This window comes from Dama dama, chromosome 3 (assembly GCF_033118175.1).
Source record: "Dama dama isolate Ldn47 chromosome 3, ASM3311817v1, whole genome shotgun sequence".
NCBI lineage: Eukaryota > Metazoa > Chordata > Mammalia > Artiodactyla > Cervidae > Dama > Dama dama.
Window position 1 is genome coordinate 48,282,146 of NC_083683.1, and position 13,936 is coordinate 48,296,081.

Consider the following 13,936-nt stretch of genomic DNA (forward strand, 5'->3'; position numbering starts at 1 on the left):
CCCTGTGCTGAACTCTGGGATAGAGAATTATATCAGACACGTTGTTTGCAAAGGGCTCATTTCAGTGCCTCCTGCCTCTTCCCACTGCCCTAAAATTAAATACAGCAGCTCCCCCTTTTATCTGCGATCCCACTTTCCAAGCTCTCAGTTACCCATCGTCAACCTTGGCCCAAAAATACTGAGTGGAAAATTCCGGAAATAAACAGTTCCTAAATTTTAAATTGTGTGTTCTGAGTAGCGTGATGAAATTTTGCACCATTCTGCTTCATCCCACCTGAGACGTGACTCATCCCTTTGTCCAGTGCACCCACGCTGTATACGCTACCTGCCTGTCAGTATAGGAGAAACATGTAGTACACAGCTGACCCCTGAACACATGTGGCTAGGGGTGCCCACCCTCTGCAGAGTCAAAAATGCACATGTAAATTTACAGTCGGCTCTCATGTCCACTGCTCTGAATCCATGGGTTCAACCAATCCCAGATCATAAAGTACCACAGGGCTTGCTATTGAAAAGTTCTGAGGAGTTGCCTAGAGGTCCAGTTAGGACTTAGCGCCTTCACTGTCATGGGCCCAGATTCAATCCCTGGATGGGGAACTAAGATCAAGGAAGATCAAGGAAGATCACAGCCAAATTAAAAAAAAAAAAAAATTCTGCATATACGTGGGCCCACACAGTTGAAATCCAAGTTGTTCAAGGATCAACTACACATTGGGTTTGGCGCTATCGCAGTTTTGGTATCCACTGGGGATGTGTCCCCTGCAGAAAAGGGGGGACTGCTGTATCTGCTTCTGCTTGAACCTCAAGAAAAAGGTTGTGAGGGACAGGGGAACATGACAGAACAGCCAGGTCGGCGGCTGCACGCCTCCTCTGCACAACCGCTCCTTGTCCGGCGGCAGCGCCCTCCTACCTGCCCCTTGGCCAGGCCCTCGAAGCCGTCGTGCACCACCAGCACCCGGTTGCCCTGGATGAGGCCGATCCTCACAGTGGAGCGGACGGCGGCATTCATGCCTGCGGCCGGCGCTCCCACGTTCATCACGGCCACCGTGTAGGAGCCACTCTACGGAAGGAAGTGGAGAGGGAGAGAGAGCAGGTCAGTGAGGGGAGCTGGCCTCTGAGTCCGTCACGGTTCTGATGGCACATCCCTTGCCCAGGGAATGCCAGCACAGTCTGCCCTCTCGCCCACTGCAGGGAAGCAGAAGTCTTCACCACAGATCAGTAAAGCTGCAGTCCCTGATCCCAGACATCACTGCACAATGAATATGAGACCCTCCAGAGTAGTGTTGCTCAAAGTAGGATCCTTGGACCACCTGCTATATCAGATTCACCCAGGGAGCTTATTAAACCTGCATATTCCTGGCCCCACCCCTGATCTGATCTCCCTCGGAGGGAGGGAATATGCATGTTTAATAAGCAACCCAGATCACGCTAGTGTAGATAAGATATTAAGAACCACTACACCAATGGAAGAGATGGCTCAAATATACTTAGATGTGATTATTACAGATTTGCCCAGAGAAATAACACATGAGCTTCTTTCCCCTTCCTTGCATGCTATCTTGTCAGCCCTGAAGTGGATGTGGGTCTTGAGTTCAAGACATCCAGGGCACACTAAGAACATAGGCTTGTATCTGGGGTGAGAGAAAATTAACTTCTTGGTGTCCAGGTCTCCCCACTGAAGACAAAGGTGGGCAAAGAAGTCAGCAAGGCTGAAGGCTGCGTGGATTGAGGGGAGCACTTCCCAATGGGAGGATCAGTGAGAGAGACGGCCAAGGGGAGACAGCAGCATGCCAGTACCTTAGACACTGGCGGTCTGACGTGAGCCAGAAGCTTGTATACCTCCCAGTTGTTCATGAAGCTCCTAAAAAAGGAGAGAGAGCGCGGTGTTTTCAGGCCATTCCCCAAGGCCAGCAGCCAAGGGGATCTGGTCTAAAGTTCTGTTCCCAGGGTGAAGGTCCACAGGGCAAGCCTCCAAGGACAGATGTGGAGCCTGAGCAGGGATTGGGGGCCGGGTGCGGGTGGGTATAAACCCGCTTGAAGTTCCACGGGGCAAGCCTCCAAGGACATGAGTGGAGCCTGAGCAGGGATTGGTGGGGTGGGAAGCAGGTGGGTATAAAGAGGCCATAAACTCACCAAACACCCCTGAGCACCACGCACCCCCCCACCTTGCCTAGAGACTCTCATGTTCTAGCTGGGCCCACATACAGGAATAACAAGCTGTGAAAAGCTAAGGCCAGGGAAAGAATCCGGGGGTGAACCAAGCCTCCCGGCCATCTCATAATTAGTTCTCTAGGGAAGAAACGATTGCACAGCAATAAAAGAAGAAAACAGAAGCTCCCTTTTTGGGTCTGTGCTACATCGATTTTTGGCTTCATTCTGACGTCTGATTTTTGTGGCTAGCGAACTCCTGGTCATTTCCTCACCGGCCCCTCAGCTTCATGGCTTCATCAAATTTCCTCTCCTGCATGGCCCTGGTCACGTCCTTGGTCTGAGGGAGGAGAAGGGCAACAGTCAGAATCAGGGCAGGGTTCCACACACAGCTGGGTTCCCATCCCACACTGAGACTCTGCCCGGCTCTGGGCTTGTGACTGGACCCTGCCCATCCAGTACCCACCCCCCGGACAGACTTTTACAGAAGGAGAAGTGTCTGTGTTTTTCCTTAATTTTCTGAGTAATGAGCAGCAGAAGAAACGGGCTAAAGCTATGCTCTATTTACTAGAAGATGTGCAGGATGGCAGAGCACACACAAATAACACAGCATCTCTCTCCATTCTACACCCAGGGCTCCAGCCTCACGGTGGCCTCTGAGCTAATAAGAAAATTAAGACTGGTCATCTGCAGGTGACCATGTAGCAAGAAAGTCTGATCCTGCCCCATGCTTCCCAACCACTGCTTTCTCCTCTGTGAACCAGTGCTTTAGCTGGGGGGCTTTCAGAGATACGGTTCCAGGCAAGGCTGGAGCTTGTCTGGCCTGTAGGTCATTAGGACTCCTGAGTCTCAGAGAGAAGCATCCAGGAGCTGGGGAGCCAGGCCTGAGAGGCAACCTGACACCTCAGCTCCCAGCCACTGCATCTGCTCTGTGGTATCAAAGGAGCGATTCCTCTATAATTAGAGCCATATTTCCTGAGCGCTCAGCATCTTCCAGACCACTCACACATCTTCTCTCCAATCCTTACACTCACGCTCAAGGTGAATACTTATCAGTAACCTCGGGATGGTTCAAGGGAGAAATCAGAGTGAGGGATGAGCTATCCAGCCAGACCTTGATAATATTCCACTGCTTTTAATAAGGTTTGGAGAGAGATTGCATGTCTCCTGAGGTTGGATATTAGGAGATATTGGGTCTCATTAGGTAGGATGTAGCGGCCTGCATCTTCTTTAGGAACATCTGTCAGATGGGGAAACTGAGGCTTGGAGAGGGGACAGCTCCTGCATAGAGCATCCCGAGTGCCTTCCCCTCATGTTCCTTCCTGTGGCACACAGCCTCCCTACCTGCACCCACCTTGGCAGCCCCGGAAGCTGCTCTCTCTCCCAATCAGATCTCCCACGGACAGGGGCTGGGGGCTAGTAGGAAGGTGCATCGGGGTCAGTACTCACCACCTGGACACACTCCATGAGGGGCAGGCGCACGGCCTGGTTACCAGAGAGGCTCACCACACAGGCTGGGGTATCTGGGGTCCCCTCCAAAAGCGCCATGACTGCTTCCACACCCATCCTGCTGCCCTGCAGGAAGCAAAGCCACTCTGGTCCAAGCCTCCCATCTAGTCTCGGCCTGGAGGACCCGGGCATTCAAGGCCCTTTCCAAATCACGAGCTGAGTTCCACATTTAAGGACTACAGCCAAGAACTCACTGGGCTTTACCTTCTGACCCACATTTCATCTAAAGCCTGATGATGCTTCCTCCTTTTGCCAGAAGAGCCCCCAAGGATTCTTCCTGGTTCCAGGGAACCATATCCACTACAGTTATCAAGAGGATTACTGGGGCTGAGTAAGATTCCCTTCTTGATGAAAGTAGGATAGGGGGTACAAACTGAGTGTCTAAGGTTAGATCTTAATCTTTCACTCATGCTGTAAGATATTCGACCCTAGTGAAGCATAGGTCTCCCATCATTTTTTGCAACAAAAGAGAACTCTTGAGCATATGGCAATGAGTCAAGGCCCACTGCAGTCCAGAGGCTGGTGAGAAGAGCGGCGTGAGCAATGGTTGAAGCCCCTGTGCTGGGGATGGACGGCAAATTGAGGGTTCCACAGAGCCCCATGACTTACCAGGATTCTGTCAAAGGCCGACGGCGTCCCACCCCGCTGCACGTGCCCCAAGACGGTGACCCGGGTGTCATATCCCAGACGCTTAACCACCAGCTGAAGGGACAGAGAGACAGAGTCGAGGAGAGGAATCAAGCAGGGACCCAGATAAAACAAGGATGACTCAGCCTCTTATCTTATAATGATTCCTGTGTGGGAGGAAACCAGGGGGGCCAGACACCTAGGGAGAGATGTGCACAAGAACTAAGGGGAGACTCAGAAAGTACTGGGGAATGGGCCCGGGGCTGGTAAGGTGTCACGGCCCCTCTGGCTCCATCCATACTAACGTTTTTGATGTCTTCAGAGGAGATTGATTTCCCATTCTTGTCAATCGCACCCTCAGCTACGATGATGATGTTAAGACGAGAACCACGGTTCCTTGTCTGGTTGAGAACAAAGGGCAAAATGGTCAGCGTCATGAAACTGATGGACAGGAAAGCCATCAGCAGCGGACCAGGGCAAGGGGACTTTTGAAGCGCAAGACGAAGTGCCAGTACCTCGCTGAGCCGGCGACAAAGGTGTTCCTCCCAGTCGTCATCTGGTGGACACTCAGGAATAAAGACCCAGTCGGCCCCACAGGAGAGGGAAGTGACAAGGGCCAGGTATCTGAGATGAGAGCCAGTAGTGTCACGGCCGGAGCCACAGATCACAGCCAGCCTCCCCCGTTCCCGACAAGGCCACCTAGTCCCATTGGGGGTGAAAGGTCTGCGGAACTCCTGTTTCACTCTTGGGGTGATGGCAGGAGCCCCACCGAGACAGCTGCTCAGCAAGGTTCTGTCCCTCAAGAGGCCCTTCTATTCACACTCACCTGCCTCAGTGGCTCCCAGTCTCAGAGCACTGTCTGCTCTTTCACACTGCATGCACATGTGCACATGTGGGTGTGTAAGGGAGGTGGGTGGGGATGAGGAAAGGTGGCCACACCGAGAGAAATGTGTAGGCCTCCTGATCTGCCCCGCAGGTCTCCGGAGAAGAGGAAAGGGCTATTGCTTGTACATGGAATAAGCGAGTTAAGATGGTTGGGGCAGTCTTACCCACAGTGCCGGCCCATCACCTCCAACACAAAGGTCCTCTGGTGGCTGCAAGAGAGACAAAGGGCTTACACAGTCCAAATGTTCCTATGGCCAGACCTGCAGGACCCCACCCACATCAAGGCCCAGGAACCTATCTATGGTGTATGTTTATGCTGTGGGCCTTCTGAGAGGCCCGGAAGACCCGGGGGAATTGCTTCAGCCACAGGGTGTCCTCCCCAGGCCTGAGAAAGCACTGCAGAAACGGTGTCAATACTGAGGCACTGTGTCTGGGAAGGAGGGACCCAGGAAGGGAAGGAGCAAGGGGAAAAGAAGTGGAGAGAGGACTCGATGACCTGGAATCCTCCAGGATCACCCTTGGGAGACTGCCACCCCTCTGTACCCCCATTCTCCTGCACTGCCTCCCCTGAGTCCCTCCCATCTGACCTGTGGCACGATGGCCTCTACGATCTCTGTGATATGGCTGGAAAGGTTTGAGGGGCCCTGGAATTGTCTTAAGTCATTTAGGAGACCCCACTGGTGTTAAAGCCCACAGAGCAGCACGTGTGGGTAGAGAGTGGCCAGAGGCGAGTCTTACGCTATTTACGGAGCAGTAAAATTAAGTGCTCCAGGGATAATTCTTAGTTAAAAACAGTGTTCTAGTCCCCAGAAAACTGATCACAATAGTACCACAGCTCAAGCACTTTCATCTTTTCTAGTTCTCAGCCAACTGATCTGTTGCAGCTCCATCCTCCCATGCCACTTCCTCTTGGGCCCTCACCTCTGAGCGGTAGTAGTGATGGCATCTACAATCTCTATGATCCGGTGCAGGGCAGAGTCGGTGCCAATGGTCATATCAGTGCCACAGAAGTCGTTGTCAATTGAGCCAACCAGGCCCACGATGTTCAGGTAGCTGGACTTGGTAGCCTCCTCTGCTGTGATCTTGCCTGATGAGGGGAACCAAAGCAGGGGGCCCTGGGTGAGGTCCCCAATGCCAGGGAGCAGGTGGCTGGAGAGGGCAGGGGCTGCAGTCCATGGCAATCGTCAACAATGGCAGAAAGAGGAGGGCAAAGACTGCCCTCTGTGTCTGGGCAACAACTTTCTCCCGTGAGAGGAGGAGGGTGGTGTGCACACATGCAGAAACCACACTGATGAAGCAGCATCTTACCTGATTTCTGGAGGTCACTCAACAAGTCACTCCACTCAGAGCGGAAGGTGTCGGCCCCAGTGAGGCTGCCATCTCCCCCAATGACACACAGGTTGGTGATCCCACGCTTCACCAGGTTGTGGGCAGCTCGGAGCCGGCCTTCCCGTTCCCGAAAGTCCTTGCACCTGGCACTTCCAATCACCGTGCCTCCCTTTGGGGAAGAGGTGGGAGTCAGCTCCCCAGGTGACAGGCCAAATTTGGGCTCAACAGGCTGGGATTCCCCCATCCCAACATCACCACATGGCTCTCTGGAACTTCAGGAAGTTCCCTGACATCCTGAAGAGTCATTGGCCCCTTCGTGTGTGTGTGTGTGTGTGGTTTAAAAGTTTTATTCTTCATGAAAAGGGTTAATGAAATTCACATGAGTTTCAAACTCCAGAGTCACGAATACTGATGTTGAAGTCTGTTGTCTAATGGCATGTAATTGTACAAGCTTAGCCATTAGTGGAAGACATATGAGTATCAATTGCCTTTAACACGTTTCTATTTCATTTGTCTAGCTAGCTTCTTTGACTGCATTCAAGGTTATTCACTTTATCTTGATTTTCAGCTTGATTTGCATGAGCCTACATGGAACTTTCCCTGTTTTTCACCTCCTTGTAGTTCACTGAGATTTTTTTTCCCCACTGGTCCCTTCTAAAGGAAGGTGGGATGGTGCTGGCTGAGGCATTGCGGGGTCATTCCCACGTTCTGCTACACCTCTTGGAAGATGGTTAAGATGGACCCATGCCACTGAAGGCTATGTCATGGTGACTGTCCCAAAGAGACCTAGGGAATACACACATATCTGTAGGCTTCTAAATGACCTCCATCTTTCTCATCTTAGACATGTATGAAGCAGCAGCAGTGACTTCAGCAGGGGCCAAGCACTGCCAGTCCTTTCCCCTTTGCGCCTGCAGATCTGTGTGCCAGTGGGAGGACCCACAAGACCCAGGCGTTCACAGAAAAAACAGCTCTGAGTAGGGAAAGCCCTAAACTCCCAGGAGCCTGCAGACACCACAACAGAGGACAGCACACCGAGGGTTTTCACAAATGATATGAACTCCAGGCATCCATGCCTTCATGGGTATTGATGCAGAATTTTGGCTCATTCTCAGACTGCTTTATGGAGGTGCCATTGTCTGTTTAAAATCTTCACTAAGTGCTGTTCATTAAATTTCTCCTCATGGATTTTTTTAGGGGATTGAGATAAAGAATGAGGATACAAATGTAATGTGTAGATTTCTCAGTAAATCAGAAAATGGGTATAGAATGACTTAGAGAAAGTAGCAAAAGGAGCTGTGGATACAATCAAGATCTTCTCAGGGTTTTTTTTAAACTCTAAAAGGCTATCTCGGTTCCTTCCTTCCTTAAAAGGTTTGGTTTCAGGTCATCTCATCTTCATCACATGAGGACTGGCAAACTGCAGCACTACTTCTGGCTCTGGCTCCAGGCCCCTGATGAGGTTATTTTCAGGGCCTGACCTTCCCCGTGACCCCAGAGCAGGACCCATTACATGCCAGCTCCTCAAGTCTTACCTATGACCTTTCTATAAAGAACAAAGCGTCCTGTGATCACATCACAATCCTACATCCTGCCCCAGGAAACCAGGGTGATGTTTTCAAGTGCAAAGAGTAAAGGGTAAATGTAGCCCCTCTGTGGTCATAGAATCCCCTCCTACTAAGCCACATGGAAGAGAATTCGGGAAACCACGAGCCCCACCCAAATGGGGTGGGACAAGGACAGCACAAACAGGGGATGGAGCCCTCTGGAACATACCAGCTGCAGCATCATCGAGACACTCTCCCATGTGGCTTCCCGGATGTTATCTCCACCATCCACCAGGCCTTGATAACCCTGTGGGGTACATTACATCCATTCAGCCTCTGACAGGCCTCCCCAAACCCCCAGGATTAAGACAGGGTCCCTGGGAAGAGGTTCTCTGAGAATCATGTCACCTCCCATTACTGATGCCTGGGTGCTTCTGAGAAAAACACAGTCCAAGGAAGGAGGCATCAGTTGTTCCAATACCCTCTTCTAGTTTCTCTCATTCTTGAAACATCAGGATGCCCTTCCTAACATTTAATCTTGATTTCTCTTATTTATGGCTCATCCCATTTCCTCCCAGGGGAACTAGATGACAGATGGTTTTGATAACCAGCAAAGGAGCAAAAAAGAAGGGGATGTTAGAAGGAGAAAAGGAGAGAAATGTGACTTGAAAAGAGACAATAACACTTCAGAGAAGAAAGGGAGACAGACCTTATGGAAAGAAGAGTAGACAAGGGATGAGAGGAAAAGGAGAGGAGGGAAGCAAGGAGGAGTTAGAACCTTGCAGAAACAGAGTGGGACTTGTCCTCCTGAGGCTCTGACTCTGGATGTGAAATACTAAGTTGCTTCAGCTTCCCTCTCTGTTTGGAGGGAGGTGAAGGGAAGGCAGAACTACTTCTTACTTTAAATTGAACAGGCAACAGGAGGACCTGGTCTGCAGATCCCTGGGCCCCACCATCATTACTGGAGCCCGGAGTGGGAAGGAGTCATTCTTGGGGACACAGAATCAAGAGCAATTAGACATATAACCAGGAGATAAGAGAGGGTGGGGAGAGGGAGTAGAAAACAAAGAGTTATGGGAGCACAGCAGAGAACCAACCTCATGGACAAAGAAGACACGGGCACCAGTATAGATGCCAACACGAACCACAGCCCTGACAGCAGCATTCATACCTGCGAGGAGGAAAAGAGTCAGAGAGAGGTTATTCCTAAGAAAAGTAGCCCTGGGCTCTAAGATCTGAGTCAGTCCTTTTCCAAGGCTTTTCTCTGAATCTAGAATCTCCTCATCCAAGTCTTCTGTGCTCCCCATTAACCCTCAATTACTTCATTCAGTGTTAACATTACACAACTTACCTCCATTCACCTCCCCAACCTCCCCAAATTCCATCTTTCATAAAACATTTCCATGCCAGGGCAACCTGGGGAATAAGCATCTCACATGCTTTTTGTGGGGTTAGATGCTGCTAGATTCTTGTCAATCATCAACTCATTTAATCCTTCCCACAACCCGGGAGTTGCCTCCATTTTAGACTTGGAAACTGAAGCTCAAATAGGTCGAGGTTACAGAGCAAGGATGAGGTCAGCTTTTAATCCAAATCCGAAATGTCTAAACCAACACTGCTGACCTCCATGCTAATCCCAATGGCCATACTAGGCTTCTCCTTGTCTTCTGCAGTGAATCTGGCATCCGGCTTGTTTAGGCTTCTCAGGACAAAGACATGACTCTCTGGGCTCAGTGACTCAGGTCAGCCCTTTGCAAGCTATTCACGAGCATGTCCATTACTGGCTGGTGGATCCCCCCAGTCCCCACACATACAGAGCTTTCTAGTGTTGTTGCGTTGGTGTGTGTCCCAGCGTGCGCCACGCAGAGCGATCCTCTGGCTCCCAAACTACCAGAAGAGGCTACGACCAAGTGTGCAGGCACAGTGAGTGGAGACTCCATGCTCGCCTTCTCCCGTGCTGATCTTCTCCTGCGACCCTGTGTGTGGCATGTGTATGACGAACCTAAACATCATGCTGTCAACTATTGTTTCCACTGGGAGAAACAACTAGGCCTGAAACAGAGGGGAGAGCCTTTCCCACATCCTTGTCTGTGAGTACCGTCCTTCTCCTAGCAGCTGCTCAATGACAAGAAGCCTGTCTTCCGAGAATACAGGGAGGAGCTGACCTGTCACAACACACACTTAGGGCTGTGCAAACAACCACAGCAGAAACGATGCCACAGCCGGCGCTCAGCGTCTCACTGGTGAGACAGTCCTGGGTCTTAACCTTGGTCACCCTGTCCTACCTTGTAATGTGAGGAAGGGCTCAGAGTGATGCCGTGACAGATCAACTTCTTGTGAACCACTTTCATCACCCTCCCTCAGGTAGCCCTGTACACATTACACATTTTTGTTTCAACCTAAAATCTGTTCATATGGTCCTTAACCTGCCCGGAGAAATATCAGTGAGCACTAGAGAAGCCAGTAACTGGAAAAATCTGCAGCAGCAGACTAAAATCCATCATGAACTACTGCATAATCCAAAGGCGTCTGGAACTGAATAGAATCAAAAAGGCCAGAATATCTATTTTTTGGGTTTGTTTGTTTGCAGGTCGACAAAAATTGGTTTTACATGGCTTTAAGCTCCAAATCAAACCGAAAGCCTTACTATTCACTTACTTAGCAAATATTTATTAAATACCTCTCATGTTCCTAACGCTATGTAGACACTGGGAAAGATGCATCAGGGGATGACAGAGTGTCTAGGGATACAAAGATAAAGGACTTGGGAATGGTCCTCAAGACAAGGGAAGAGGGACTTTCCTGGTGGTCCAGGGGTTAAGATTCTGTACTTTCACTACAGGGGGCATGAATTCTAGTTGTGAAACTAGGATTTCACATGCTGCTTAGCAAGGCCAAAAAATTAAAAATTTTTAAAAAAAGATGGGAGGAATTATAGTGTGGTTCTAATTTGGATCCATATGGAGGGGATCTGTACAGAGTGCAATGGGGACAAGGAGAAGAAGCATCTATAATGCCAGGAGGAAGTCAGGGAAGGTGACACAGAGAAGACTGCATTTGTCCTGAGACCTAAAGGATAATTTCCTTTCAAATCTTTTGGTCAGATGGATGAATCTGGGGAAAGTGTTATAGGCAGGATGAATAGCACAAATAAAGTTGAGGGTCAAGCAGTAGCTTTCTATAACTCTGTATTATAAAGAATAAACTGGAAAACTATGAAGAGATGAAGCTGTGCAGCGGGGCAGCACCTGTGTGCCCATTGAGGGAAGGCTAGTTTTTATTCTGGAAGCCAGGGTTTGACTGGGGATCCACGGGTAATGGTTTCAGGGAATCCATGAACCCCAAGAAACTGTATGAAAAGCTTTGTGGGCAAGGGCATTTCTTCTGGGAGAAGGTCCACAGCATTCATGGATTCTTAAAGAGGTCTGTAACTTAAAAAATATAAAAGTTATAGTCAATGGAGAATCTCTGAAGAGTGGAGGGACATAATGAGATCTGTGGGTCAGAAAGATCACGCGAGCAGCAATGTGGGAGACAGACTAGAAAGAGGTGACACTAGGCTTAGATGGCCACCTGGCAGCAGTAACAAAACAATCAGGGCCTAGACTGGGCATTTGGGACGAAACAGAGACTGGACAGGAGAACCTAGGAAACAGAAGCAACGGGACTTCCATCTAATCAGTATGTGATTAGATTTCACGGTGTTGGAAAGGAAGGAGGATATGCCCCATGACTGCCTTGGGCCCCAGGGAAAACTGTGGTGCGCTTAGCTGAGTGGAGGCGGGTTTGGCTTTGAGAAGGTCAGGGTGGGGATGATATTGTCCTATCTGGATCTACTGAGTTTGAAGTTCTTGTGGGTCATCCGTGTGGACCCGGAAAACCGTGCCAAGAAAATAGGTAAAATTAGAACGGAAAGGGGCAAGGAATGGAACCCTGAGGGACACCAATGTTTAAGGAATACAGAGCAGCAAGAAAGACAGGAGAACCAGGGCTCAACAACATCTTAGAAACCAAAGGGGACAGTTTCAAGAAGTGGGAACTTTGCCATATGCATTTGATAATTGATCCGAGATGAGGACTGGAATGTTGGGCTTGCCAATAAGAGGTCACTGGATAGCACTGATGTCAAAACATACTTATTACATCACCAAGGCAAAGTCTAGACATCTAACTAATGGACTTGAAGGAATCAAAAGTGAAAACATCTGTGAAGGGAGAGGCCTTCTCAGAAGTTTAGGAAAAGCCTGTGTGTATTAAAAAAAACATAAAGTCAGAGTCAAGGGAAAGCCATCAGTGTGTTAGGAAAAATGAATAAATTAAATTTTAAAAAATCAGGACAAATATGAAACTACTGTTTATTTTCTAGACTTTCCCAAGGCCTACAGGATTCTCTTTTGGATACCTGGAGTCCTGGAGTATACATCTGTAATCTTATGAAAGAAGGAAAAAATATTTTTCTGAAATGTATAGGTTGGAGTACTCTTTCCTGTTCCTGAGCTGAGGAAGGGTAGGGGAGAAAAAAAATTAAAGGAAAACAAATCACTTCAAAGGTTTCAAGTGTAAAGCAAACAATATATGGTGGGCAAGAAACAGCTAAGTCTCTTGGGCAGAAGAAAAATCCCACAAGAAAAGAAGATTCTCCTTTCCCCTCCCTCTGCCTTTTTATCATACCAACTTTCAGAGGTCATCCTCTCTGCCTCAGAACTGGATATCTGAGTGTTTCCTAGAAATCAAGTTCCACGACCCCTTTTGTGCCTCTGTACCCTTACTTCCCTAGAAGTCACAGACTGGGCTGTATAGATTATACTAGAAAGTCCCAGTAATGCTTTGGGCTCTCCTACTTAACGTCACTGGCCTGCTCTGGTCCCAGGCCAGTCCCTGGCTGTTCCACGTTGCCCTAAATAACCCTCCATGAGCAGCTGTCTGCCTTATTAGAAGCAAGACGAAGGATAAGATTACAGGCACCACGCAGGGGTACTCTGGGCACAGCCACGAGGGACTCTGGAGAGCATCAGAAGCACGTACTTTGGAGTCTCCAATTACAGCCTGTTGGGAAGAGGCTGTAGGGAGGACTACAGGTGATGGGTCTATGACATGAGATAGAAAACAAATAAATGACTTGGTCACTATCTTTTTGCTAAAATTTTTCTTTCTACCTTAACTGAACTTTGAATAAGGAAAAAAAAGGACATGAGGAGCAAATGTTTGTTAGATGTGAATTATACTTTCTGACGGCTACGTAATTTAAAAGTTGTAAATCCTACAACAGCCATGGAGAGGGAATAGAATCCTATTCCAATGAACCTTTAAAAATAGGATAAACATGCTTTTGGAATAGACTGCCTGTCTGAGGACAGAGGGATAGAGCAGGTGACTGAGGTCCTTTCCAGCAGAATATGCCCATTTCATTAGGCCAAATGTAGTGTGGTTTCAGGAGGATTGGGACCACTTCTGGGCTGGAAAGGGGGTTAGGATCTGGCATCTAATCAGCCCAGTTTCTGAGTTCAGAATGTCTGATTCTTGGCCACTCTTCTATTTTAAGATGCTATTAGCCTTGCTAATAGGTGGTGCTAGTGGTAAAGAACCTGGTTGCCAATGCAGGAGACCTAAAAGACATGGGTTCGATCCTTGGGTTGGGAAGATCCCCTGGAGAAGGGCAAGGCAACCCACTCCAGTATTCTTGCCTGGAGAATCCCCGAGGACAGAGAAGCCCCGCAGGTGGGCTACAGTCCACAGAGTCACAAAGAGTCGGATGCAACTGAAGCAACTCAGCAGCAGCAACCTTGCTGAGGTCAGGGAACAACAGAGCTGAGACTCCTCTAGATCTTACAGAGCGGACTCTCTTTGCCATGTGGCCTACAGCCTCTAGGGAAAAGCCTTCCCGGGCCTCT

At 49.2% G+C, this 13,936-nt stretch overlaps 1 protein-coding gene across 7 annotated transcripts in view; it reads right to left on the reverse strand.

Moving 5' to 3' along the window:
• PFKM (phosphofructokinase, muscle) overlaps nt 1–13,936 on the reverse strand; it is a 46,429-nt gene that overhangs the window by 5,233 nt on the left and 27,260 nt on the right. For all 7 annotated transcript variants that reach the window (XM_061129097.1, XM_061129105.1, XM_061129092.1 and 4 more), the window contains 12 exons: nt 9,143–9,216; nt 8,275–8,352; nt 6,478–6,667; nt 6,091–6,256; nt 5,334–5,378; nt 4,800–4,908; nt 4,590–4,685; nt 4,267–4,359; nt 3,598–3,723; nt 2,424–2,488; nt 1,798–1,861; nt 911–1,060 (listed from right to left, as the gene is read on the reverse strand). In XM_061129097.1, the coding sequence (XP_060985080.1) occupies nt 911–1,060; nt 1,798–1,861; nt 2,424–2,488; nt 3,598–3,723; nt 4,267–4,359; nt 4,590–4,685; nt 4,800–4,908; nt 5,334–5,378; nt 6,091–6,256; nt 6,478–6,667; nt 8,275–8,352; nt 9,143–9,216 (1,256 nt within the window). The remainder of the gene's footprint in view (nt 1–910; nt 1,061–1,797; nt 1,862–2,423; nt 2,489–3,597; nt 3,724–4,266; nt 4,360–4,589; nt 4,686–4,799; nt 4,909–5,333; nt 5,379–6,090; nt 6,257–6,477; nt 6,668–8,274; nt 8,353–9,142; nt 9,217–13,936) is intronic.